Source organism: Phoxinus phoxinus, assembly GCF_949152265.1.
Source record: "Phoxinus phoxinus genome assembly, chromosome: 20".
NCBI lineage: Eukaryota > Metazoa > Chordata > Actinopteri > Cypriniformes > Leuciscidae > Phoxinus > Phoxinus phoxinus.
The window spans coordinates 30,987,908-31,015,423 of record NC_136895.1 but is presented as its reverse complement, the minus strand read 5'-3'; the positions used below and the strand labels follow the sequence as shown (position 1 = coordinate 31,015,423).

The 27,516-nt window shown below is 40.8% G+C and overlaps 2 protein-coding genes across 5 annotated transcripts in view; both read left to right on the top strand.

The window, feature by feature from the left end:
* The window catches only part of LOC306988173 (uncharacterized protein), a 75,548-nt gene extending 49,537 nt beyond the window's left edge, over nucleotides 1-26,011 (top strand). For all 4 annotated transcript variants that reach the window (XM_079592981.1, XM_079592980.1, XM_079592982.1 and 1 more), the window contains one exon: nucleotides 24,652-26,011. In XM_079592981.1, coding sequence (XP_079449107.1) covers nucleotides 24,652-25,538 — 887 coding nt within the window. In that variant the 3' untranslated portion in view covers nucleotides 25,539-26,011. The remainder of the gene's footprint in view (nucleotides 1-24,651) is intronic.
* LOC306988166 (uncharacterized protein) overlaps nucleotides 1,913-27,516 on the top strand; it is an 88,296-nt gene continuing 62,692 nt past the window's right edge. Inside the window, exon 1 of the mRNA XM_079592956.1 lies at nucleotides 1,913-2,232. The gene's annotated coding sequence lies outside the window, so the exon portion shown is untranslated. The remainder of the gene's footprint in view (nucleotides 2,233-27,516) is intronic.

The following is a 27,516-nucleotide window of genomic DNA, read 5'->3' as shown; positions in this document are numbered from 1 at the left end:
TACATATTGTGCCTTTAATGAGGCGTAAGAACATTAAAGTTATAAAGCAGTTCATCAGATTTTTTGGAAACAGAAAATAAACAGTTTAGTCAATAAATAATATTGGGGACACTTTCTTTGTGCAGGGAACAAAATGGGGCCTGAAACTTGATTGTTTTTATTTAATTGTCAGTGAAACAAGATTTGATAAGCATTCACATTGATTATAAACATCAGGAGACCAAACTAAATATGATCTCTTATATTTTACATATTTATATCAATTTTTTTTATCAGTAAACTTTAAAAACACTCAAATTAAACAATATTGAGAATGGGAGATTTTTAGCATAAATCAATCAAAATCTCTTTTATAGTTTCTGATAAACTTTTTATTGTTATTTGTGCTAAATGCACTCAACATTACAATGGATTGAGATTATTTTCATGTAGCCATTGTCTACTTGCACTTTTTAAGGATTTATTAAAACGTAACTTTCTTTAATTTCAGGCCTTATGGAGGAGAATAAGGAGAGGGAAGAGGAGAAACATCATCATGTGAAAACTGAAGATGAAACTCACTCACAGACTGAAAGCATTTCATTACTGAAAAGAAAAGACAAATGTTTCACTTGCCGTCAGTGTGGAAAGAGTTTCACATACAATTTGAATCTCAAGATTCACATGAGGATCCACACTGGAGAGAAACTGCTCGAATGTGATCAATGTGGCAAAACATTTTTGAGTGCTTCAGTCCTGAAGATTCACCGGACAGTTCATTCACAGGAGAAACCACATTCATGTTCTTTGTGTGGAATGAGTGTAAAATACAAACAAAGTCTTGAGAAACACATGATCGTCCACTCTGGAGAGAAACCGTTCACATGTGATCAGTGCGGGAAGAGTTTTAGACAATCAACAAACCTTCAGGAACACATGAACATCCACACTGGAGAGAAACCATACGAGTGTGATCAATGTGACAGAATATTTTCGAGGGCTACCGGCCTATCGAACCACATGTTGGTTCATTCACAGAAGAAACCATATTCATGTTCTTTCTGTGGAAAAAGATTTGCACGTATACAGAATTTAAACCTTCATCAGAAAATACATACTGGTGAAAGAGCTCATAAGTGCTTTGAGTGTGGGAAGAGTTTTTTTAGAGCTGTAGATTTGAAAAAACACTGGAGGACTCACACTGGAGAGAAACCTTACAAGTGTTCACACTGCGACAAGAGATTCCGTCGGTCAGAACATGTGAAAACACACGAGAGGATCCACACTGGAGAGAAACCATATCACTGCACTGCATGTGGGAAGAGTTTCACTCAAATATCTTCTCTACAAAGTCATATAAAATACAATCACAAGTAGATCATCTTCAGATCATCCAGCACTTTCAGGTCTAATGCTGTGTCCTCACCAAACGTGACAATTATACAGTCAAGCAATAAAATCTCTTCAAAATCTGTCCTAACCGGCCACAACGAGCGACAGGACAAAGAAACATCTTCTAAATTTGTCTCAGTGAATAAAGTTATTCTTCAAGACCAGCAGTTTCAACTGTGAGATAATTATTCTTGTATATAATTTTGCTTCATGGTATAAATAAATATCATTATACTTTATTATGAGTTAAATGTTATGTACATTTTATGGTGCATTTTTATCGTAGGTTGTTTTTACTTTTATGAAGGAAAATATAATTTCTCTTTTTTTAGAGAGATCTGTCACATTTGTTTAAACTTTGTATTTTCACAAGTTAACTTTCATTGTTCATTTTTCTGTCTACTTATTCTTGCATCACATAGAACTAAAATTATGAAATTATTTATATTTAAGCCATTAAAATATCGTCATTGCTTTGGGCTTTAAATTTATTGAAAAAGCTTTAAACGCCTAATATATTTCACCCCACTCATGACTGAGATTGAATGGACTGCTGTCTGTCTGTAAGCGTTTTCTTTTTTGTTTGATATGTTTTATTGATGTTTTGCTGTTTTATACAGCATTTGGCGGGTTTTTGATAATCTACCGTTAATTTCGACTAGCGGTGATGACGACATCACCAGCGCGCGCCCCTTCAGTCAGTGGTGTCGATTCTTCTGAGGTAAACAGTCCACGCGTTTTCGTGTTACTCTAAAATACTCTACGCTGTTTAATAACATTTTACGCCGTAATTTCTGAATGTTTTCCATCGTGTTCGGCGGTACACTTAAGGAAGAAGATATCAGTTTAACATAAAAAACGGTAAGATTTTAGCGAACTGCTTTGTAGCCATGTGAATGGAGTTATTAGGAACTAAATGTTTGATAAAGATGGGTGTCATTGGTGTATTAGGCTACTAACTTTTTTTTTCTGTATCATTTGAGAAATAATAGTACTGATTCTTGAGGTAAGGGACAAACATATGTTTTAGAAGTTAGTTTTTAATATTTAATACATTATAAACTGATATATTTTTGGACAAATGTCTCAGCTTCAGCTAATGAGCCATGTATGGGAACAACATTTACATTTGCAGATGCTTTTATCCAAAGCGACTTATAACTGCAGGACTACAGCAAGCGAGTCATCGTGAAGAGGCAAAAATAACGCAAGTGCTCAAAATACAAAGTTCAGGCATTGCTCAGAGTAGTATAAACCAGACAAGGGAGGATTAAAGGAAAAGGAAATAATTATTTTTTTATTTTTATGTCAAGTGCTCACGGAAGAGATGAGTTTTTAGTTGTCTTTTGAATGTAGTCAGGGATTCTGCATTGGGACGAGGGTAGGGAGATCATAGCCTGGCACCGCCCTCCTACGTACTTCCGCTCGATTTCATTTCTCTTCAGTACTTACGGTACGTTCACACGGGGCTTCAGCGTCAACGCTTGACGGAAGGCGTGGCTGAAGTTTGGCAGACGCCATGGTCATAGCAGCGTCAGCCAATGAAATTAGACAGGAATGACAGGATGAACGTGAAGAACGTGATTGGCTGCCGCCTGGCTACTGTATTTGCATAGAGCGATCCTGATTGGCTGACGCTTCCGTCTGCGGCGCTTCACTGGCGTTGCTCGCGGCAGAAGTTGAAAAATTCTCAACTTCTGCCGCGAGCAACGCCAGTGAAGCGCCGCCGACGGATCCACAATCCTTTTCGGCAACGCTTGACGTCACCCATTCAAAGTCAATGGGAAGCGTTGACGCTCACGCCCCGTGTGAACGTACCGTTACGGTACGTTCACACGGGGCTTCAGCGTCAACGCTTGACGGAAGGCGTGGCTGAAGTTTGGCAGACGCCATGGTCATAGCAGCGTCAGCCAATGAAATTAGACAGGAATGACAGGATGAAAGTGAAGAACGTGATTGGCTGCCGCCTGGCTACTGTATTTGCATAGAGCGATCCTGATTGGCTGACGCTTCCGTCTGCGGCGCTTCACTGGCGTTGCTCGCGGCAGAAGTTGAAAAATTCTCAACTTCTGCCGCGAGCAACGCCAGTGAAGCGCCGCCGACGGATCCACAATCCTTTTCGGCAACGCTTGACGTCACCCATTCAAAGTCAATGGGAAGCGTTGACGCTCACGCCCCGTGTGAACGTACCGTTACGGTACGTTCACACGGGGCTTCAGCGTCAACGCTTGACGGAAGGCGTGGCTGAAGTTTGGCAGACGCCATGGTCATAGCAGCGTCAGCCAATGAAATTAGACAGGAATGACAGGATGAAAGTGAAGAACGTGATTGGCTGCCGCCTGGCTACTGTATTTGCATAGAGCGATCCTGATTGGCTGACGCTTCCGTCTGCGGCGCTTCACTGGCGTTGCTCGCGGCAGAAGTTGAAAAATTCTCAACTTCAGCCGCGAGCAACGCCAGTGAAGCGCCGCCGACGGATCCACAATCCTTTTCGGCAACGCTTGACGTCACCCATTCAAAGTCAATGGGAAGCGTTGACGCTCACGCCCCGTGTGAACGTACCGTTACGCCGGGTTCACACCGCACGCAGAAGCGACGCGGAAGCGGCGCGGAACGGAGGCCGCTTCCTTTCGGCGCCCATGTTAACCTATGGTGTCGTTCACACCAGACGCGGAGCGCCGCGGCATGCCGCGGCCGGCCCGCGCCGTGAAGCGCCAGTTTCGGCGTCTGGTCTATTTTTTGCGCGAGCCGCGAGTGTTCCGCGTCAATTTTCTAATTAAAATACAGCGAGAACACACAAACAATCAGGGAAACAGAGAGAGAGAGGCAGGCAGGAGTTGATAAGTGAAAATGGATGATGTCAAATTACTCGCACTGGGAAACAGGAAGAGGAAAATAGATTTAATAAATTTGAAGAGAGGATGCATATTTCAACGGTATATCTACACTAGCCTACTAGGCTACTGTCTACCATATTCTCTCTCTGGCTGCAGGTGTGTCTCGACAACGGATTAATAAAAGAAGTGTACAAACTTCTTGGTTACAGAAACATGGTGTATTCATTTTATGAGGTTATTTACTTAACCATGATGTAAAAAATAGCTCTGAATAAACAACAACTGAGCAGAAGCGCTTGTCGACCTCGGCGAAGAATACGCGTCTGGTGTGAACAGGCACGCGCCGGGCCGCGCGTGATTTTCCGTTCCGCGCCGCTCCCGCGTCCGGTGTGAACCCAGCGTTAGTCTGGTCTCGCTGTATATTCTAAGGTTTCCAGAAGTTGTTTTTTGTTCGGGCCAATCAACGAACAGAGGGAGTGGCTGAGAACGATGACGTTGATGTAGAGCGCCAGTTTGAGTCGTAGTTCAGTAATGGCTGCGGAGATAGATGCGAGCGAAGCCATTAGGTCTGTTGTTGCAACACTGCAGAATATCCAGAAGTTAAAACCGGAGCAAGAACAGTGTTTGCTGAGTTTTGTTGGTGGCCATGATGTTGTGGCCCTCCTCCCCACGGGGTTCGGGAAAAGTTTGATTTTCCAGCTCACTCCGCTAGTGGTGAATGAGTTGGCTAATGGTGCGTTCACACCGGACGCGAATAGCGCGTCCGGCGCGAGTGATTTCAATGTTAAGTCAATGCAAAGACGCGTTACGCGCGTAAAAGAGGACCAAGTGAAAGAGGCAGAAAAGTAAGGAGTTCGTGCTGCTCAGCTCGGCGTTCACGATGACCGTGACATTTTGGACGGAAACTTTAGCCTGGTGTTCGGAAGCCCCGAGTCCTGGCTGCTAAACAACAAATGGCTTTGATTTCCTTGTGTACTTTTGTAGGAACCTGGTTGTTCTGTCAGTTTTACATGTTGTAAATGTTTAAAAAATGTGTTTTAAAATGTCAAATAAAACTGTGCAAACTCCTTTTTATAAATAAGAAATAAGACGTAATAAGAAAAAGTGCCGTTTATTATACACCTGCACACAGAGTAAGATTATTGATTGCTAATTATAATCGATAAAGTAACATTATATACAGGGACACTTAGTGTATAGACATTGTTTAAATATTTACTCTTTGTACATAAATAATTAAACATGTACATCAACGTTCAAAGTTACAAAATATGCAAGGAAGTAGTTAAAGTGCTACAGCTCTCCAGTCTTTCAGCCGGGCACGCATCCATTGCCATAAGTCCTTAAAGTTGACCTTGGACAGAATGTTTCTGTTGAAGTTAGGGAATGAAGTGAAATGTCTTCCCGGTTGGTGTTTGAAAACTTCGTTCTTGTTTCCGGCCAGTTCCGTCGCATGCCATACGTCACGACCACACGCTAGCGATTGGTTGTGACAGATCCAGAGTGACTCTGGGCAGATCCAATAGTTTTGAACTTCAAAAGAGTACCCGCCTACCAGGAAGTTAACGTTTCTCTCTTGAGAGAGGCCAGACTAAGGCCCTGTCCCAAATGGCACACTCCGGACTTGTGGACTTCCTCAGAGTCCACACTTTGGTGACGTCATGTAGTGCAGACTTATAGGGCCCTTGGCACGAGTCCACGAGGGCACATTGAGAGGTATTTTTGGGACAGACTCGATCGCCACGCCGGAAATAGGAAGACGGTCCGGTTGTTGTTTAAATATTATATTTCTACATTTACATATGATTCAGTAAAGCCCTGACATTCGGTTATATTTATTTAATGAATCATAATGCGATCATAGCCTATTATTCAGTGCGCTATTTATGTTTATATTAAATATAAATATATATTTATATTTATGTTTGAGACATCAACCACTGGTTGATGACAATATGTTTGTATAAACTGTAGGTAACTGGTAAAATGTACACATAGGTCATAAAAACTATAATGATATTTACACTCTTCTCATCCATGTTAACGTGAGCGAAAACTCCTCCCATTCGTTGTCTGATTGGCCTTTCGCAAATTCGCTAGGACTCCTGGGTAGTTAAAGTGCGTGAAGCCTGCATCTATGCGGGCTTCGCGGAAGACCGCTTCAAGGGTACAAAGGGGGCGCTGCTAAGCACACTTCAGAGCGTTAAAATGGTGAATGGGACGGTCTACGGACTCGTAGACTCAGCGAGCACGCGCAATTTAAGTCCACGAGACCGAAAGTCCACATCAAGTGCGCCATTTGGGACAGGGCCTAAGGCCGTTTCTCAATATGCGTTCTTGTCTGTACTTGTGTTCTTGTGGACTTGTGAAACGTCATCAGTCGCTGCCCAAGTACTGTTCCAATTCAAAAGTTCACATCTAGCCAAGTCCAGTTCAAATCCCCGGATGTGTTCTTGATCCGCCCCTTTTACCGAGGATGCATGTAGAGGTGACTTGTGCAGACTTGAGACAGACAGGTATCCCAGAATGCATCTCGTCCCACCAGCAAGCGTCAATGGCAGAGGAGAAAACCCGCGTAATATCAAAATACTACTGTTATCGTGTCACGAAATGTAATTCTAAGAGTGTTTCAGTCGAGAATGTAGTTGTTTAAAGCTTAAATCTGTGGTTTATTTATAAAGATAGCGCCTATTTAAAAAATGTATCTGACGTTTTCGAAGTTGTGAGATCCAGGCGATCACCGGGCGCTCAGCGCTCAATAACCCCGACTGGAACAGCTTTTCCTCGGCTAGTGCTTCTGATGTTTGCCGCTGGCTTTGGTGTCTCTAGTCTAGTGGTTAAACGTCAGATATAACTCGTCTTGTGTATATCTAACGGGCGATCTTTGGTCTCATTAATCTATAATTTGTTCCATGGCAAATCGTTTTGGCTGAGGGCAAAGTGAAGTTTCATAATTTTATATATTTAGGCTATTTAACTTGTTGAGCTATCTATAGGCTATTTTAAGCTGACTTATGTTTGACTGAATTGCTTTATTTATTTTTATTTACTTATACTTTTATACTGGATATCAGATCATTAAAACGGACATTTAACAAAAAGAGTCAGGGTTGTGTAATTTTATTTTAGGCTATATATTTTAAAATATATATAATATTTTTTATATTAATTTTATTATACATTCTCTTCACTGTACATGTATAATAAAATAAAATGACACAACCCAGTCTGTTTTTTAAATGTCAGTTTTAATGTTCAATAATGTTTAATATTTTTTTTAATGAAAGCAAAAAGAAGCAGGGTTGCGTTTTATTTCGTGTTGTTATGCAGTGAAGATAATCAATGTACACGTTGCCTGAACCACATTTGTGTGGCCATTTAATGTGTTTAAGATTTTTTTTTTAAATGAAAAGAGGCAGAGTGTTGTTTTATACCATATTTCGTTTTTGTTGCCTAAATAAAAATATACATAAAGAGATAACCGGAGTAGCCAGAGCGTGCTGAGTGACGCGATCAAGAACACCGCTGTCCCAATTGCAGAATAACCGGACTTGCGTCCTCTCGTCCTCGGGAGTTCGTTCTCCTAAGTCGAACTTGGCAAGTCTGAACTACCAAGGACGCAAGTCCGAAGTTTGCGTACTTGGTATTGAGAAACGGCCTAAGTACTGAAGAGAAATGAAATCGAGCGGAAGTACGTAGGAGGGCGGTGCCAGGCTAGGGAGATCATTCCTCCAGCAGGGAATCGTGAATGAGAATGTTCTGGAGAGTGATCTTGTGGCTTTCTGTGATTGCACAACGAGCCGTCGCTCATTGACCGATCGCAGGATGTACATTATTTCACTTCATAACTTAATTTGTGTCAAATCCGTAAGATTAATTAAAAAGCACGATATTTTGATTTGATCCATCCAACAACAGTATTGCAAACGTGCAATAGTGAAGTATTCAATTATATAATACTGGTGTTCAGTAAAGGAGCCAAATAAAAAAAAAAATCTCTAAAATGCAGAGCAGCTGAAAAGCCTCTTTATTTCATGTCAATAGATCCTGTTTTCCCCTCATTCATTATGCTGATGTCTTCAGATCTGTAAACTGCCACATTAAGCTCATTTTATTGTCAACAGACTTGAGCAAACGACACGATCAGATATTGTGACATCTACTAGATGTAGGTAAGTTTTATAACTGCGTTTATTTCAATAATCTGGATTTAAACATGTTTAATATAAAATATTATATTATATATTATAAAGATTGTATTCTTTCATCTTTATTCTTACATATATCTGGTGTCTGTTAATTGTTATACTAGGCCTACTTATTTTTTTATTAAATTCTTTGCTAATGAGAGGTAAGATAAATGTAGGAATAAAGTATGTGGTTGACACTTTTCCATTCATTTACTTAAAAATTACTTCTCTAGATAGATATGTGACCATAAATAATTAAAATGTGAATTAGTATAAAAAGATAAACTCAGTAAGTGATTTCTTCTTGATTTTGTCAGATCTCCTCCTCCTCCTTCAGTGAAGCTCCTCCTCCTTCAGTGAAGCCCCTCCTCCTTCGGTGAAGCTCCTCCCACTGCAATTCACCAATAAATGCTGGAATATTCCCATCAGCTACAAGTGAAGACGAGCATCAAACCATCAGGAAGAGCTGAAATCTGCAAAGACAGAGTTTATTGAAGAACAGTGGGAACAGGAGAGATCCAGAACACTGCAGAATGGAACACACTGAAGAACAAAGAGGTTGGTGATTATTCCTCATTCTTCATTAGTGAGGCTGAAGAACATTAAGGTTATAAAGCAGTTCACCAGATTTAGATCTGTTATAGTATAAACAATCTAGTTATTCTAGAATTCTATCTATTTATTAATCTAGAATTATAATTAAAGCAGCAAATAATATGAACCGGGTGCAATTTATTAATTTTTTTAAACAAGGATGTAACGAATGGGCCAGAATCATGATTCGATTTCTCTTTGCAAAATTCCACATTCCTTGTGCTGCCACCCCCTTTGACTCAGATATGTAAAACAAGACTCAAATAACCTAAATTTCCGCCATGGCTCCGCCGTGGCTGGATTTCGTGTGTCTCTTGACACCTTTACGACTCGTGAATGACCACGCAACACAAGACAGACACCCCCAGATCTTGATAACCGAGCTTCAAAGCCCCCAGAACGCTCTCCTCACCCAAGGGGAGGAGGGAACACAGCGCAACAGGAATGTCTGCGCGTAGACACACACACATGAGTTCATTCACGGACTTTTCTCACTGAAAACTACCTTTTAAATGTATGAAATGTATCGCTTTTGTGGTTAAATGTATGTACATGTAGCTCTGAGGTGCCCAGGATGAAAACCAAACTCTATATCCCCAGAATTACAAACAGTCTTATATCTCTGTGTTCCTGACTCGCAAAATTGTAGTTTGTGGTGTCTGTAGAATTGTAAAAACCCGACGGTGTCGAATCTCGACGACAAATCACAAAAAGACGCATTATTTCAGAAATACCATCTTTCTGAGAATAAATGCTCAATTTTGACATCGCTATAAATTATGTAAGGAGGGTTGGACGATTCAAACAAAGAACGTCTTTCCCGCCTCCGTTTCTGAACAACGATTGGCCCAACCACGAAAAATAGGTGTAACCCAGCTGGCCCTTAAGGCCAAGCCTCTGCCGTTATTCTTAGCACTCCGCCAAAGAGAAGAATCTACTCATCTTCACGAGAGAAAACTTATTTCCGTCTGAGTTTAGTCACCTTTCGGTAAAGTATTACATTCGTGTGAGCTGCCGAAATTGCGCAACACCTGCGTCAGAAAGGAACTCCGGGAAACTGCAGGACAATCTGAAATCAGCACACACACCTCTGAGAGCCGGATCAAAAGCAAGTATTTTATCTCACGATTGAAACTGCTGTTTAAAGGTTGTCTAGAATATTCCTGCGAATATTTTAATACATACTTGGGGTCTCTTTGGAAAGTAACTGAATTGAAAATTGTCGCTCTATCTCTCTCTCACTCTCTTTCTCTCTCTCACTCGCTCCCTGATTCATTCTCTCATTCTTTCTCTCTCTCCCCTCATATTATTCGTTAATTTGATTTATTTCGTTGGTACCTTATGTGTTTTGTTTTACTATATATAAATGCATATTTACTCCGTGTCAAATTGTAGTTTTGTATTCTTTAGTCTGTTTTATTAAAATCCAATAATTGCATTTAAGATTGAATCTGTTATTTGCTCACAAACTCAAAAGTCAATGAAGCGCAAGATCTAACGTTACCTAAGCTTTATTGCGTATTATTTAAGTAATACAAACATAGGAACTATTAATTGTCCTGATCAGATATTTAATCTTCCTAGGAAGTACGTTTATTGATGTAGGATAAGGAAATCTGAATTTTAGTTTGCCGAACAAACAAAAATGCCAGATAACTAAACTAAATTGATAAAGGTTACGTGTACATGATTAAATATTCCCTTTATTGGGAAGGTTAATATCTTAAGATAACAAACGCAAATCATATTCATAGACTCATGAATATCCAGTCCATTTGAACTAATATTCCCCGAGACTCATTTGAGACTGATTGTTGTTACAAGGATGTTTGTTATCTGAAAGTCAATATAAATATTATCTGAGCTTTTTTTTCTGTTTATTTTACATCTGGTTCACAATTACTGCAACCATGTTACCAAAATTATGGATATGTCTTAATTAGGGATGCACCGATACCACTTTTTCCAGGCCGAGACCGATACTTTAATTTTTGGTACTCGCCAATACCGATACCATAACCGATACCTGTATTTTTAATTTTCAATTAATTTTTAATTCATGCATTTGTAATTTTTAAACGTATTGATAGAGAAACCAAAAGAATATCAATCATATTAGTTGTTTATTAAATTTAATCTTAATTTGTTCATCAAATATATATATTTATTGCACTGCATATTCATTACTGTAGGCTATAAATTAAATATAGATGGATCTTTTTGTAAAGTTAACAAAAGGTAGCCTATTTAGTCAAGAGCAGTGAGTAATTTATTTGTCCTTTGTTTGATTAACATTAAAACACAACAGCAGATTAATTACACCGCTGCCCCTTTAAGACCGAACGCACGGACCCCATTTGAATTTACCGTCTGTTCACTTGAGATATAACAGACTTTGTTTATCAGGATACTCGCCAAGACGGCCGTTTTTACATAGTTTTGTGTGAATTCTTACGTACAAGCGCAAGACGTGAAAGACTTCAATTCAGTATCGCGCGCTGAGACGCTGGTTTTCAGGGCACGCACTTTGGATGTTTGAAGTTCATGGAACTTCTTGACCTGCAAATGTCGTGTAATAATGTAGGCAACCACTCGTTAAACATAAATAAGGTAACAGTTCATGTTTTACTTACATATACGATTTCGTATATATACAGGATATACATATAGGATTTTTAATCTAAATAACACGTGCTGAGTGAACGATCAGCAATCAAGAGCATTCAACAGAAGTGCGCTCTCTCTCTCTCTCTCTCTCTCTCTCTCTCTCTCTCTCTCTTTCTTAATGGTTAGTTATCTTTAATAATAAGCTACATGCCACGTTTTACCGTACTTTCTTTGCCATTGACATCCGACTGAACTACAAACTTTCCACTGGCGTCTGAAGCCTTGTTTATACTCGACAGGTCCGCACGAGCGCGAAGGTGCGCGCGGCAAAAATGGCGTCATTGCGGTGTGGGCGGTCGTGCGCGTTGGGTGCGCAAAGGCCCATTTCGCCTGGCGGTGTGCACGGCAGATTTTGTAACAGCGCGCGCGGCTCCGCATCCAAAGATGAACGACTTCGAGCCGAATCTGGCCGAGCACGACCTTCTCATCACACCAGCACCCAGTTTGCGCGTCTAAATTAGTTGCTTACATTTAAAAAATGAGCATACAATAGCATAAAAAGCCTTTTTAATGAACATAAAGGTCCATGTTTAATACAAAATGTACACGAAAGTTAATGAAATGTTTAGCGAAATTAGAATTTTTTTAAGAGATCGTTAATTTAGTTGTATACACACATGTATTCCCATATATAGGCTAGCCTACAAATATTTTGTTCTACTGGCACGCGTAATAATCTCAGGGTTTACTGGGTTTTACACGATTATTTTTGTATTGGTGGTGGTATACTAAAATAAACATTGTCACGTGTTTATATTTATCTTCTCACCGATTCCTGATGTTTTAGAGTACTGATCGACCGATTTATCGGTTTATCAATATTTTTCCCGATATTTAAGCATATTCCCATAATCGGGTATCGGTTTTGTAATATCGGATTCACCGATAAACGGCGCCATCTTGTGGGCGTTTTGAGAATTCCGCCATTGCAGCACCGCGTCTGAGCAGAGACGAGACAACAACAACTGCGTGCACAGCACAGGTAAAGTAGGCTATATGTAGGCCTACTTGCTTTGCTTCAATTATTCAACCTTATTTAACATAACAGACATAATGCACGAATGAGAATTGAGACATAAATGCCTGATATGTAGTTTATTTATGCTGCTTGGCGTCACTAAAAAAAAATCACGGAGTCACGTAGCCTAATCCGTTGTGTCCTGTGACTGTGACGTAACTTTACATGAATTAAATAAAACCGACGTGAATGAGTGCATGTTGGAAATAAAAGCGCTGAATTTAATTCTCTCTCTGTTGTATTCGCTCACCATTAGTCGCGTAAAAAAAGTTTGTTCATATTAGGGATGGGCGATATGGCCTAAAATCCATATTGCGATATACATTGCAGCCTCTTGCGATAACGATATATATCACAATATATAAATTATAATAAAACCATTTCAGAACAGGTTACACAGACCCTAAGGAAAGCCAAACAACTGCTAAATGTGTTTTTTTTTTTAAGAAAGAAAGAAAGAAACAGTGTATGTAGTTTTGAGAACATTTATTGTGCAAAACTGTAATTATACAACATCATGTTGCTGATAAATAAAATTCAAGTACACTAGACTTTAAGTAGCCCTAATGTTTATATTATGGCTAGCAGCTTATGAAACCCCAAATTCAAAATTAGAATATTGTGAAAAGGTTTTCATAAGCTGTAAGCCATAATCATCAAAATTATAAAAAATGAAGCCTTGTAATATCTCACTTTGCATGTAAAGAGTCTATATAATATATTAGTTTCACTTTTGCATGATATTCTAATTTTTCGAGTTTCTCCTGTTATACGTCAACTAAAGAAAATGCTTCAAGTATAAAAGGTTATTTACAGTAGTGCCATGCCATAGACAGTAAAAACTGCAAAACAGTGCAGAAGGCACTCCAAATCAAATGTAGTTTTAGTTTGGCTATTTTTTTAAAGGACACAAAAGATGCAAAGAACAGAAAAACTGATGTCTTCTCAGTTAAGAAGCAACACAACAACGAATATTAAAATCGGGCACACACAGAGATGTTGTGTTTACACCACTATCACTCCCTCCAGGAAATAAACGAAACCATGGCTCTGGTTACTGATGGATTTATTGCTTTGTCATCTTTTTCTCCGTCATCACATTCACCGTCAATGAAATCCACCGTCAAACTACAGTATGACGTAAAGGATAAACACGTTCACATACAATATAAGAGGTAAATACAAAAACAAATCGGGAAATACAAACGTAATACACATACCTCGCTGGCTGCATATAACCAAGAGGGAATGAGTTCACTTGAAAATACCCGGTTCAAAACACAAAAATGAAAAACATCTTCTTTAACGTTACTTCTCTGCTCAAATAACGAGTAACTCTTGTAATACACACGCGGAGAATAACTTCTCACCAAAATGTAAACCTTCCTGTTGCACCTTAAAGGATCCGTGTGCAACGCAAATGTACTTTAGTTCCTCGTTAACATCAACACTTAATATTCATGAATAGATGAAACAAATAACAAAAAAAACCATGTTAAATAACAGAAATAATATGTATGGCAGTTATACTCCCACCAAATGACTATTTGTCATTTCACCTCACAATTTAAACATTTTCACATCTTAATTTCAACCATACAGCATGCTTTAAACCTTACAGTAGCATAAAATACTGTATTCATGAAATAGCAACCATAACCTTTACTCTGCTTCAAGCAATACGACTGTCTTTTGTACAGGCCTATCAAGGTAGACTGGCTTGGCAATGCGTCTTCCCTGGCTGTCTAAGGTCGAGTCACTAATCAACAGTTTCACCTTTCTAACCTTTCCATCAGTGCTCGGATACACCTCTGTCACTCTTGCCAATCTCCATTGGTTACGTGGAGAACTGTCCTCCTGCAGGATGACAATGTCGTTAACTTTCGTATTTCTCTTCTCTTTCTGCCATATTTGTCTTTGCTGAAGATTAAGGAGATACTCCTTCTTCCACCTTGTCCAAAATTCGTTTGCCAAAAACTGCACCTGGCGCCATCTCTTGCGCAAGTATAGATCCTGACTCACAAACTCCCCTGGAGGTGGGAATATTATGTTAGACTTCATCATAAGAATGTGATTGGGCGTGAGAGGTTCAAGGCTTGTTGGGTCATTTAAATGCTCGATTGTCAGAGGTCTGCTATTTATAATAGCCATTACTTCATACAGAAAGGTTCTGAGCGAGGCACTGTCGAGTCGTTTAGCAGACTGGTCAAGGATTGCGGTTAAAACACTTCTGATCGTCCTTATTTGCCTCTCCCATACGCCTCCCATGTGGCTCGATGATGGGAAGTTCATTATGAACTCACATCCATATTCCTTTAACTGTTCATGATCCAAATTCTTCATTGCCTTCATGAACTCTCCTCTTGCACCTACGAAGTTAGTGCCTTGATCACATCTCAACTGTCTTACATGTCCGCGTATTGCGATGAATCCACGCAATGCGTTGATAAAAGCATCTGTTGTGAGGTCATCAAGCATTTCAATATGTATGGCTCTAGAGCACATACAGGTGAAAATAAGACCATATTTCTTCAGTTCCTTTCTTGCTTCCTTCACATAGAATGGTCCAAAGCAGTCTATGCCACAATATGTGAAAGGAGGTGTCATTTCCATTCTTTCTTCTGGCAAATCTGCCATTTTTGGATCTTGTGTGTTCCTTCTGTACTTTCTGCATGTTGTGCATTTGTAAATATGTGAGGCAACTGCTCTGTTACATCCTATGACCCATACTCCATTGGATCGCAATTCATTGGCCGTCATTCCTCTTCCTTGATGCTGCACCTTTTCATGGTAGTGCTTAATAAGCAACAACGATACATGACTCTTATTTGGCACAATGGCGGGATGCTTGACATGAGGATGAAGAACAGATCTTGTCAAACGTCCTCCAACCCTAAGCACACCATGCTCATCTACAAACGGACTCAGTTTGTGTAGTTTGTTGTTTTTGGGTTTTACTTCCTTGCCTTGCGTTATACCTCTGATTTCACTGCTGAATGCTTCCCTCTGAACCAACTTGATTATAAACAGCTCTGCTTCCTGTCTGTCCTCAATACTTGTAGCTCCACTTACTTTATCTTTGATGCCCTTGATCTGTTTAGCATGGCGTTTTAGAAGAGCAATAGCCTTGACAGCTCTTTTCCAGTCAGAGAACTTTGTTAGGCGGTCTAACAATGACCTCTCCTCCCTCACCTTGGTGTTGAGCACCAGGGCCTTTCTAAGTTCCGGATCATCATCATAGACTTCTCCCACCATAACATCTCCTTTGGGTAGCTCTCTTTCCCATAAAAAATCTGGGCCAGTGAACCAATTTGAAGCAACAAGCTGATCTGCGGAGAGACCTCTCGACGCATGATCCGCAGGATTATCTTCAGACTTTACAAAGTGCCATTGTGCAGGATCTGTAGTGGACTTGATTCTTTGGATTCTGTTCGCTACAAACACATGAAAACGTCTGGCATCATTGTTTATATAGCCAAGGACGACCTTTGAGTCAGTCCAAAAATGTTCTTGAAGACCCTCTATTTCAAGCTCACTTCTGAGCATAACACTTGTTCTTGCTGCTACAACTGCAGCCGTCAACTCAAGCCGTGGCACTGTGGTTACCTTGGTAGGAGCAACCCGTGCCTTTCCCATGACTAGCGTGCAGTGAACCTCTCCCTTGACGTCGACTGCTCTGAGGTAAGTACATTCCCCATAACCGATGACACTTGCATCTGAGAAGTGGTGAAGTTCGTACTGCTTGACATCCTTGAAGTTATCTGGGATATAACACCTTCTGATCCTTACATTAGATAAGTTTCGAAGATCTTGTAGCCAGATTTCCCACTGCGCTCTTAGCTCTAGTGGGAGCGGCTCATCCCAAGTTACTTTGTCTCGACACAGTTGTTGTAGGATCTGCTTTCCACGGAGAATAAAAGGCGCTACGAACCCCAATGGATCGTAGATGGAGGCTACTGTAGAAAGTACTCCTCTTCTGGTATTTGGGTGTTCCTTGACAGTTACTCTGAACTGGAAGTCATCAGAGGATACACACCATTGAACGCCAAGAGCTCTTTCCATGAGTGGCTCTCCCAAAGCCATATCCATGTCCTTGACACTTTCAGCACACTCGTCCTTCGGTACGGATTTCAATACCTCCTTGCTGTTGGAGATAAATTTGTGTAGTCTAAGCTTGCCTGTGCTGCAAAGGTCTCTCGCTTCCTTAATCAGTTGAATTGCTTCGGCGTCAGATGTTGTGCACACCAATCCATCGTCAACATAAAAATTCCTTTGGATGAACTTAACAGTGTTTGGGTTAAATTTATCCTGACCTTGAGCGGCTAGATGCTTAAGTCCAAAATTGGCACAACCAGGTGAGGAGGCTGCCCCAAATAGGTGGACCTTCATCCGAAAAATTGAGGGTGGAGACTCTAGATCACCGTTCTCCCACCATAAGAACCTGAGGTAGTCTTGGTGCTCAGGCCTTACATGGAACTGGTGAAACATTTTTTCCACGTCACACATGATGGCAATCGGGCCCTTGCGAAACCTACAAAGGACTCCCACCAAGGTGTTTGTGAGCTCTGGTCCAGTAAGAAGTTGGTCATTCAGTGACGTTTCTCGAAACCTTGCTGAGCAATCAAAGACCACTCGTATCTTCCCAGGCTTTTGGGGGTGGTATACGCCGTGGTGGGGAATATACCAGACTGGTTGATTGTGAAGCTCTTCTTCAGGGACCTTTTCTGCATCGCCACGAGCAATGATGTCTTTCATAAACTCCAAGTAGTCAGTGCAGTATTGTTGGTCTCTCCTGAGCCTTCGTTCCAAGGACATTAGGCGTTGAACAGCACATGATTTATTATTTGGTAGATTTGGTCTGTCTTGTTTGAAGGGCAAGGGCATCTCAAAATGACCGTCTTGCTTCTGTCTGATTCCGTCTTTCAATTTAGCCAAGAAGTGAAGATCTTCTTGAGAGAAGGATGTCTCGTCTCCAGCTCTCTCACTGAAATCAGATTCCAACATCTTAATTATGTCATCTGGACTGACCATTTCACTGACCTGGGTATTGCAAACATAGTGGACTTCTCCTTTAAGCTTGACCATTGCATTCACTTCAGGCATGACTTGTTTTACGATGATGCGATGGCTTACTCCAATTGCATCACCGTAGTGTTCACCTGGGTCACCATAACTCACTATGCTCCATCCTAAGTCGGTCTTCTGAGCAAATGGCTGGCTTTCCTCTCCACAAACGACTTCTCGTGGCATTAGAGCTTGTGGGCAATTGTACCCGACCAACAGACCAATTTCGCAATCCTTTTGAGGCGCGATGTGGTCAGCAAGATGCTCCAAATGAGGCCATGCCTTTGCTGTCTCAGGCACTGGGATGTGTGTGCGATTAGCAGGGATGAAGTCACGAGTGTAAACTGTCGGCACTGTTAACTTCTTGGTGGAATATAGGCCCCTTATTTGTAGGCTATTAAGTCTTTTACAGTGAATGATTGTCCCTTTTGACGACATCGTAGATAGTTTTAACTTCACTTGTTCCGTGTTTGTATCAAGAACATCTGCCACTTCATTAAGAATGAATGAAGAGTCACTCTGTGAATCTAACAGAGCATAGACGAGAACTTCGTTGTCTGGATCACTTGACGTTGACACATAGACAGGTACTATTGCCGACGTCTGTGTACTATTAGTATCTTGTACAACTCTGTTAGAGGTTGTTTCCTTTGTGACGTCTTGTGGTTGAGTTCTTTCCTTAGATTGTTCTTTCTTTAGTTCTTGGTCCCTTTTTGAACGTTCTTCGTGCAGGCATGTGGGGTGCCTCCTTGAGCATGAATCGCAGACCATCCGGTTACTGCAGCTCTTAGACTGGTGGCCAGGGCTCAAACAGCCGAAGCACAGTTTTTCACTTTGCATAAATTTTACGCGGTCAGCAACTGGCTTCTCTCTTAATTTATAGCACTTGTGTAAGCTATGTCCTGGTTTTTTACAAAACACACATGTAACTATTTTTCTCTCAGTGGTGTTTGTTGTGAAGATCTTGGCACCTACGGTTTGGTTCTTGGAGGTCATAATGTTCTGGCTTCTCATCTTTGCTTTATCAGATTCACCTTGCCGTAATGCATGGAAGGATGTAATGGGGTTGCAAGCGATGCTAGCCTCCATTGAAAGGAACGTCACAAAATAACTGAAGTTTGGGAACCTTCCGTGTTCAAGTTGATATTGTGTGGCTTTTCGGTTCCATCCGGAGCTTAACCAGTCAGGTAACTTGGCAGTAAGTTTTTGATTCTCAATTCCATCATTCAGAATGTGGAGACTGTCATTGTTAGCCATAGCACTTTCGCAACTGCGTAATAGGTCCACAAATTTTCTCAACTCAGCACTCTCTCTTGAAGCTATTTTTGGCCATGTATGTAGTTTGTCTCGGAAAGCCTTGGCAATTACAAAGGGTTGGCCATATCTTTCATTGAGTAGGTCCCATGCTGCATTGTATGAATCTTCTGAACCAGACAGAAAATGACCTTCTAGGGCTTCTCTAGCAGCTCCTCCGACATATTTTTGAAGGAAGAAGACTTTCTCTGCGGTTGGAATATTCTTTTTCTCTATAAGAGTCTGAAAGGATGATTTCCAATGATTAAACTTGAGTGGATCCCCACTAAATATTGAAGGTTCTGGAATGGGTAGCCTGTTTGCTGTCATAGCTTCAGCTAAGACCTTCACCAGCTCACGCATGTCACTTTGGAGTTCACTTCTTGGAGTCACACTCAGTGGTGGTGGATGCTGATCAGCAATACTCGCTTGATAGATTATCTGCATATCTGTAGGCAACTCAGCCTCAGGGTTTTGTGGTAAAAAGTCTTGGGTTGGATAGAACTCATTTGCATTGTACACTAGAAGCTTTGCTTTGGCTGCATTAAGCCTCTTTAGCTCTTCCAAACGCTCAAGCTCTCTTTTCAAATTTTCAACTGACCTTTTTCTTTCAGCATTCTCTTCATGCTGTCTCTTTAACAGAGCAGCCTCTTGTTTCTCTTTTTCTATCTTACGTTCAATTTCTTCCTTTTCTCTTTGAAGACGGCGAGTTGATGCAGCTGTTTCTTGGTCTGCAACTATCAACTTATCCTCAGTTTCAAGTCTCTGCAATTCTGCTTGGTGGGTTTCTTGCTCACCCATAATCTTCAATACAGCCTGTGTATGTGCATACTCAGCAGCAGCTTCTTGTCTTTTAGATGAGGATACAGCAGAGTGAATGGATTTAGACTTAGAATTATTGCTCTGAGATGAAACACTGGAGGTTGAAGATGCGAATACAGATGAAGCATCAGGCCAAATAATTTCCTCCTTATTTCCTTGAATTTGAGACTGTGCATTCTGTATTACAATTCTGGTGATGGATGCACATCTGTCCACCTTGCATCTCATGTCATGAGTTGGGCTGTCAATCTGTCGGTATTCATCATAAACACTGTTCAGCTCAGATTCTTCTCTTTGAATACATTTAATGTGTTCTTGGAGGATATCACTGGGATCTTGTTTGATTACAGATTTTTTAGCCACCTTAGTCAAAACTTTCCAGCGTTCATAAATACTGCCAAAGCGAAGTAATAATCCTTTCACTTTTTCCTTCTGATATTCCCTTCCTTTTTCTGTTAATGTTCGATCTCTTTCACTTCTACGAGGCTCTGCAGGCTGTACTGCTTCTTGTACAATGGTAGACTTCTCTGACACTTGTTCCTTTTCATTTGTTTGAGACATCTTACATTATCTGGGAATTGCTTGTACACTTAAAAATTAGCTGTGTAGTTAACAGCAGATTTTTTTTCTTTTTTTTCTGAACAATCAATTAAATTGTGTCAATGTCCTTTAGATCAACCCTTCAATTAAAGCAAAATTGTAAAGGCTTGGTGCTATTGCATTTAAGTGAACATCTTTAAAAGATAATAAAAAACTTCAAAAAACTTCAATATATTGACTTGCTTAAATGTGCACAAATTATTCTCCTCTTTTTAAAGTTATCACTTACTTTCTTCAATAGACAATATCAATATATTCCCCTTATACAATTTAAACCACAGTTATTATTAAGGTTGCACAGTCCCTTGTAGTGTTCAAACTTATTGTCAACTTTCAGAACACAAGCTTAAGTGTCTGACTTATGGACGTCTAATAATGAAACACTGATGAACTGCAGGTCCTTAACGGTAAACGTGGGCTTATCTGTGTAATGTTACGTGACACAGCTGGTCTGGGGCGGGCACGAGCAGCTTCGGGAACGTTGACGCGGGTCCGAGCCGGGCGCGAGCAGCTTCGGGAACGTTGACGCAGGTCCGAGTTTGACTATCACTCCCTCCAGGAAATAAACGAAACCATGGCTCTGGTTACTGATGGATTTATTGCTTTGTCATCTTTTTCTCCGTCATCACATTCACCGTCAATGAAATCCACCGTCAAACTACAGTATGACGTAAAGGATAAACACGTTCACATACAATATAAGAGGTAAATACAAAAACAAATCGGGAAATACAAACGTAATACACATACCTCGCTGGCTGCATATAACCAAGAGGGAATGAGTTCACTTGAAAATACCCGGTTCAAAACACAAAAATGAAAAACATCTTCTTTAACGTTACTTCTCTGCTCAAATAACGAGTAACTCTTGTAATACACACGCGGAGAATAACTTCTCACCAAAATGTAAACCTTCCTGTTGCACCTTAAAGGATCCGTGTGCAACGCAAATGTACTTTAGTTCCTCGTTAACATCAACACTTAATATTCATGAATAGATGAAACAAATAACAAAAAAAACCATGTTAAATAACAGAAATAATATGTATGGCAGTTATACCACTGTTTTGTGAATACGTGCTGGTATTCAGTGACATGTTTCGTGTTGAGGTGGTAGAACAGATTAGTCGTGTGTGTTACTGAACTGTTGCCCCACACACTCTGTATAGTTTGCTGCTGCTCGTCGGACGGCTTAAATCCGAACCAAGTCCAAATAATGGATGTTGCACCGATCTTTTTCACCAGCTCCTCCGTTTCGCTGTCAGCCATGTTTACTCAAGATGACGACGAATATGATGCGCTTCAGCCGGTTGCAGCTCGCAGCTCTAAATTTCGCGGGTAGATTGCGTCATCAACATGCATTATCGCGATTAAAATCTCTATCGTAGGCCAATTTTGTATAGTTTATATCGCATATCGTTTATATCGCCCATTACTAGTTCATATTGCTGAGCACTCACTGGGTTGATGATCAGGAATGCTCAAGCACGGCCACTGCATGAAACTTTTAACAAGATTCACTTGTTTAAAACACCCTAAATGATATTAGCACTTATTATATAACCATTATTTCGCTAATACACATCTAAATAAATACAGCTCTGTGGAAATTAATTATTGATTATTTCCACGAATCAGCGCCGCCGCTCCCACCAGGCGCATCACACGCTGTGCGTAGGGCACTGAGTGCTGAGGGGACACCAACAAAATAGCCTTTTAAAATCTCAAATTAGTTAAAATCTCCCGGAATCTAGAGCGAGCGAGCGCACCCGCGAGACAGAGACTGTGCTTCAAACCGCGTAGCGCGTGCACGGCAGAGAGGGAGAGAGAGTAAGCGCGCGTGCCTTATGAAGCGCATGTAATACTTTTTTTTACCTCATCAAAGCTTTTATTTTTAAACAAAGACACTTTAGTAACAGTGCACTTCATTTTTTGCCCTCAGACCCCTCTATCTATTGGTGTATAAATAAATTTTTTTTTGGTATACAGGAGGGAGTGATTGTTATAAATAAAATGGTTTGTTCAGTTCAGTTGTGTTGTAATAATAGTGTCAAAAACAGAAGTATAACAGTAAATAAATATCGGTTCTGCATATCGGTTATCAGGCACATAAACATGCAAACAATCTGTATCGGTTTCAAAAAATCAATATCGGTCGATCACTATTTTAGAGGGCAATTACTCGAGTCGCCCCCTGTCGTTTCAAAGAATAGTACAACGGCGAGCGCGTCAAGTATAAACACCTCGACCGTTTGGAGAGTCTGCGGAGCCAGGCGAAAGTATAAACAAGGCTTGATGCGCTCAACCAGCTCGCGCATCTGTGCCACACCACAGCTATGGCGTTACTATATTCTGTTTACTTCATAAACAGCCTTCTTTTTTATCCCCATTATAAATTCTGTTGTCAGTGTTTCTTTGTCTGGACACAAACACTGTACACACGCTGCCTGGTATCGGTTGTTGGTATCGGGGTATTTTTACGAGTACGAGTACATGAGCTCAGTATCGGCCCGATACAGATACTGGTATCGGTGCATTCCTAGTCTTAATACAGTTTAGCACATTCCAAAATATTGTTATTATCTTGCTAAAAAATCATATAAATGCTTTAGAAACAGCCGTACTCTGCTAGCTTCAATGGCTTACACACACCGCTTGAACCTTCTATTAAATAACCATTCTTTCTGGTTCCTCGAATCTGGGAGCCTTTTTCCAGCCGTGCGATATTGAGTACACATTAAGTTTTTTATTGCAATTTAGTTGTAGTTGGGAGTATTTACGTGTATATGTGCGGTCAAACTGTAAACACAAACCATTCACAATTAGTATCCAGTCATTTTCACTTCTCGAAATACATTTCTACAAACATAAACATCAGCTTAGATGATAAACATTAAAGTATATACTTAAATCAAAGATATCCCCTACAGCAAATATCACATGTGATATGTATATTAGCATGAAACATTATCACATGTGTGATACAACTGTCAATACAGATTTCTATAAAACAGTCGCTGTATTACAACACGTATTAAACTATGTTTAACAAATAAATGCAACATATATTGCATGAATATTTCAATAGGTAATTTAAACTATAGATATCAAAACAAACATAATAAACAAACTAATAGCATTAGGCGCTAATCGCAAATAGCGATCTACATAGTGATTCAATACATATATATAATTTAGATTAAGGTTTTACTTTTATCTGTAATTGTTATAGAACATTAGAAAGTCTGCATATGAGCATCAACATGGCTTTCTCACTCAGATTCGGTTCAGTTCAGGGGTTTTTTCTACCTGTGCCTCTTCCTAGGCGATCACATGAACGTCCTTAACACCGTACACCGTTTGTATGACTCTGCATGCGACAGTCATGCGGTCGAGCAAATCCACCATTTAAAAATAAATAAAAATATTGTTGTTGTCACACAATTTAGTTTTGAGAGTTTTTTTTTTTAGGCGAGAATAATTCATTTAGGGTATATCAAACGGGCAATCTTTGGGTTAAGGGGAAAATAAAGTTTAATAACTTTATATTTAGGCTATATTTAACTTAAATCATGTACTATAGTGCTGCTTTTGTACGTTTGACTCAATAGTTTGCTTGCGTTTATTTCCTATTGTGTTTTATAATAGCTATTGTTGTTAATTTAAATATTGTTGTCCAATAAATATTATTTTATATATAGTATGCCATATTTGGTATTGAGAAATGGTCCGTTAGTGATTGATATATATGGACTTCAGTGAAAGTTACATTATAACACCGTTAGATGGCTGTCTTTAAGAGTTAGTCAGAACAAGGAACTTGTTTTAGAGCTGTTGTGGGAAATCTTTTAAAAAGACAAAGATCGCTTTCCTCAGTGGACACTCATTCAAATTTTTTATAATGGATATAATATAATGGACATCGACCTGAGGAATGAATGCTATATCAGATGCAGGTAATGCACTAGTTTAGTCAATCGCTCTCATAATACTGTACTCTATATAATACAATAAGCTTCAATGAAGTGACTTTGAATCCGTGGCGGATGGAAGTAGTTCTGCACAAAAGAGGGTTTTTAGAGACACTTAACTGAACTGTTGTATAAACACAACATAACACTTTTTTTTTTTTTTTTTACTACATATTTTTTCTCTTTGATTGATTTACTGAGCACTTTTTTAACTTTATTTTCAGACCAGATGGATGAGGATGAAGTGGATAAACGTCAAAGAAGATCTCAGAAATGCTTCACCTGCACTCAGTGTGGAAAGAGTTTCCTATACAAAAGTAAACTTGATGTTCACATGAGGATCCACACTGGAGAGAAACCGTTCACATGTGATCAGTGTGGGAAGAGTTTTACAAGGCAAGGACACTTTAAGGAACACATGAACATCCACACTGGAGAGAAACTGCATGAATGTGATCAATGTGGCAAAACATTTTTGTGGACTACAGCCCTGAAGAGACACATGATAGTTCATTCACAGGAGAAACCACATTCATGTTCTTTGTGTGGAAAGAGTTTTTCACAACTGCAGAATTTAAAAGTACATCAGAAAATACATACTGGTGTAAGAGATCATATGTGCTTTGAGTGTGGGAAGACCTTTATTACAACTGAACATTTGAAACAACACCAGAGAATTCACACTGGAGAGAAACCTTACAAGTGTTCACACTGCGACAAGAGATTTAGTCGGTCAGAATATCTGAAAACACACGAGAGGATCCACACTGGAGAGAAACCGTACATGTGTTCACACTGCGACAAGAGATTTAGTCGGTCAGAACATCTGAAAACACACGAGAGGATCCACACTGGAGAGAAACCTTACAAGTGCTCACACTGCGACAAGAGATTTAGTCGGTCAGAACATCTGAAAACACACGAGAGGATCCACACTGGAGAGAAACCTTACAAGTGCTCACACTGCGACAAGAGATTCAGTGATTCAGGACATCTGAAAACACACGAGAGGATCCACACTGGAGAGAAGCCGTATCACTGCACTGCATGTGGGAAGAGTTTCAATCAATCATCATCTCTACGCAAGCATACAAAAACTCACATAAAGTAGCTTAACTTCAGTTCTATCAATTCAGTTCGGTTCTAGCAAATTTTCTCTAGGGAGCATGACCCCGAACCCCCTTAACTACCTCATATTTGGGACACCGGTAATACTAAAACTCTGCCTACAGCCCTGGCCACAACCATCGAAAGTATAAACGAAACATTGTCAAAATTTGTCACATTAAATAGTTTATCTTTAAGAACAGCAGTTTTACTGTGAGATTCACATCAACTCAAAGATGAAGTTCCTCCCCATAGAACAATATCGCATATGTCATTTTGCTTAATATAATCTATATGTTTAAAAGTACAAGTGTTTTTTTTAACATTGTTTAGAAAAGTTATTGCTCAGGAAGCTGAAGAAGAGGCTGATTGAGATGATTTGCTATCTTGTTAGTCAATAAAGAGAGAGATATGTCTTATTTGTTTCCAATTTTACTTTCTTTTTGTATTTGCTGCACCAAGTATTAAACTTTTATGCTCCATGTTTATTGTCTGCTCCTTCTTCTTGCATCATTAATAAATAATTGTATAATTTTACTTTAGCACTGTAACACTAAACAAGACTTTGCAGGGAATGAATGAGTGTACATGGTTTAAATAGGACAAGACAAGGTAACAAGGTAATGAGACACAGGTGGATGCAATCAGGGATGATGAGTCTGGGCAGTGAGTTATGGGAAATGTAGTTTATGAGGGAATGTCAATAGTCTGATGTGGAGTGCCCTCTGGTGGCTTTCAAGGGCACTCCAGCTGGTGACCGTTACATAGCCCCCCCCCCCTCAAAGGAGCGGCTTATAGACGTGACTTATAGGGTGAAGGGGGCCAGGGTGGATCCGACGCTTCAGGGGCAGATGCGGCAATCTTGTCTGAAGACACCGGCGTAGAGGCGGCCATCTTGTCCTAAGACAAAGGTGTAGAGTTGGCCATCTTGTCCTAAGACAAAGGTGTAGAGTTGGCCATCTTGTCTGAAGACACAGGCGTGGCTGCTGCCATCTTGTCCGAAGACACAGGCGTAGATGCTGCCATCTTGTCCTAAGACACAGGCGTGGCGGTGGCCATCTTGTCCTTAGATAAAGATGTAGAGGCGGCCATCTTGTCCGAAGACACAGGCATGGCTGCTGCCATCTTGTCCGAAGACACAGGTGTGGCTGCTGTCATCTTGTCCGAAGCCAAAGGCCTAGATGCTGCCATCTTGTCCTTAGACACAGGCGTGGCGGTGGCCATCTTGTCCTAAGACACAGGCGTGGCTGCGGCCATTTTGTCCTAAGACACAGGCGTGGCTGCGGCCATCTTGTCCTAAGACACAGGCGTGGCTGCGGCCATCTTGTCCTAAGACGCAGGCGTGGCGGCGGCCATCTTGTCCTAAGACACAGGCGTGGCTGCGGCCATCTTGTCCTAAGACGCAGGCGTGGCTGCGGCCATCTTGTCCTAAGACGCAGGCGTGGCGGCGGCCATCTTGTCCTAAGACGCAGGCGTGGCTGCGGCCATCTTGTCCTAAGACGCAGGCGTGGCGGCGGCCATCTTGTCCTAAGACGCAGGCGTGGCGGCGGCCATCTTGTCCCAAGACACAGGTGTGGCGGCGGCCATCTTGTCCTAAGACACAGGCGTGGCTGCGGCCATTTTGTCCCAAGACACAGGCGTGGCTGCGGCCATCTTGTCCTAAGACACAGGCGTGGCTGCGGCCATCTTGTCCTAAGACACAGGCGTGGCTGCGGCCATCTTGTCCTAAGACGCAGGCGTGGCGGCGGCCATCTTGTCCTAAGACACAGGCGTGGCTGCGGCCATCTTGTCCTAAGACACAGGCGTGGCTGCGGCCATCTTGTCCTAAGACACAGGCGTGGCGGCGGCCATCTTGTCCTAAGACACAGGCGTGGCTGCGGCCATCTTGTCCTAAGACGCAGGCGTGGCGGCGGCCATCTTGTCCTAAGACCATATCACCCTGTAGCCCAAGACTGGTTTCCCACTGAAGCTAAGCGGGGCTG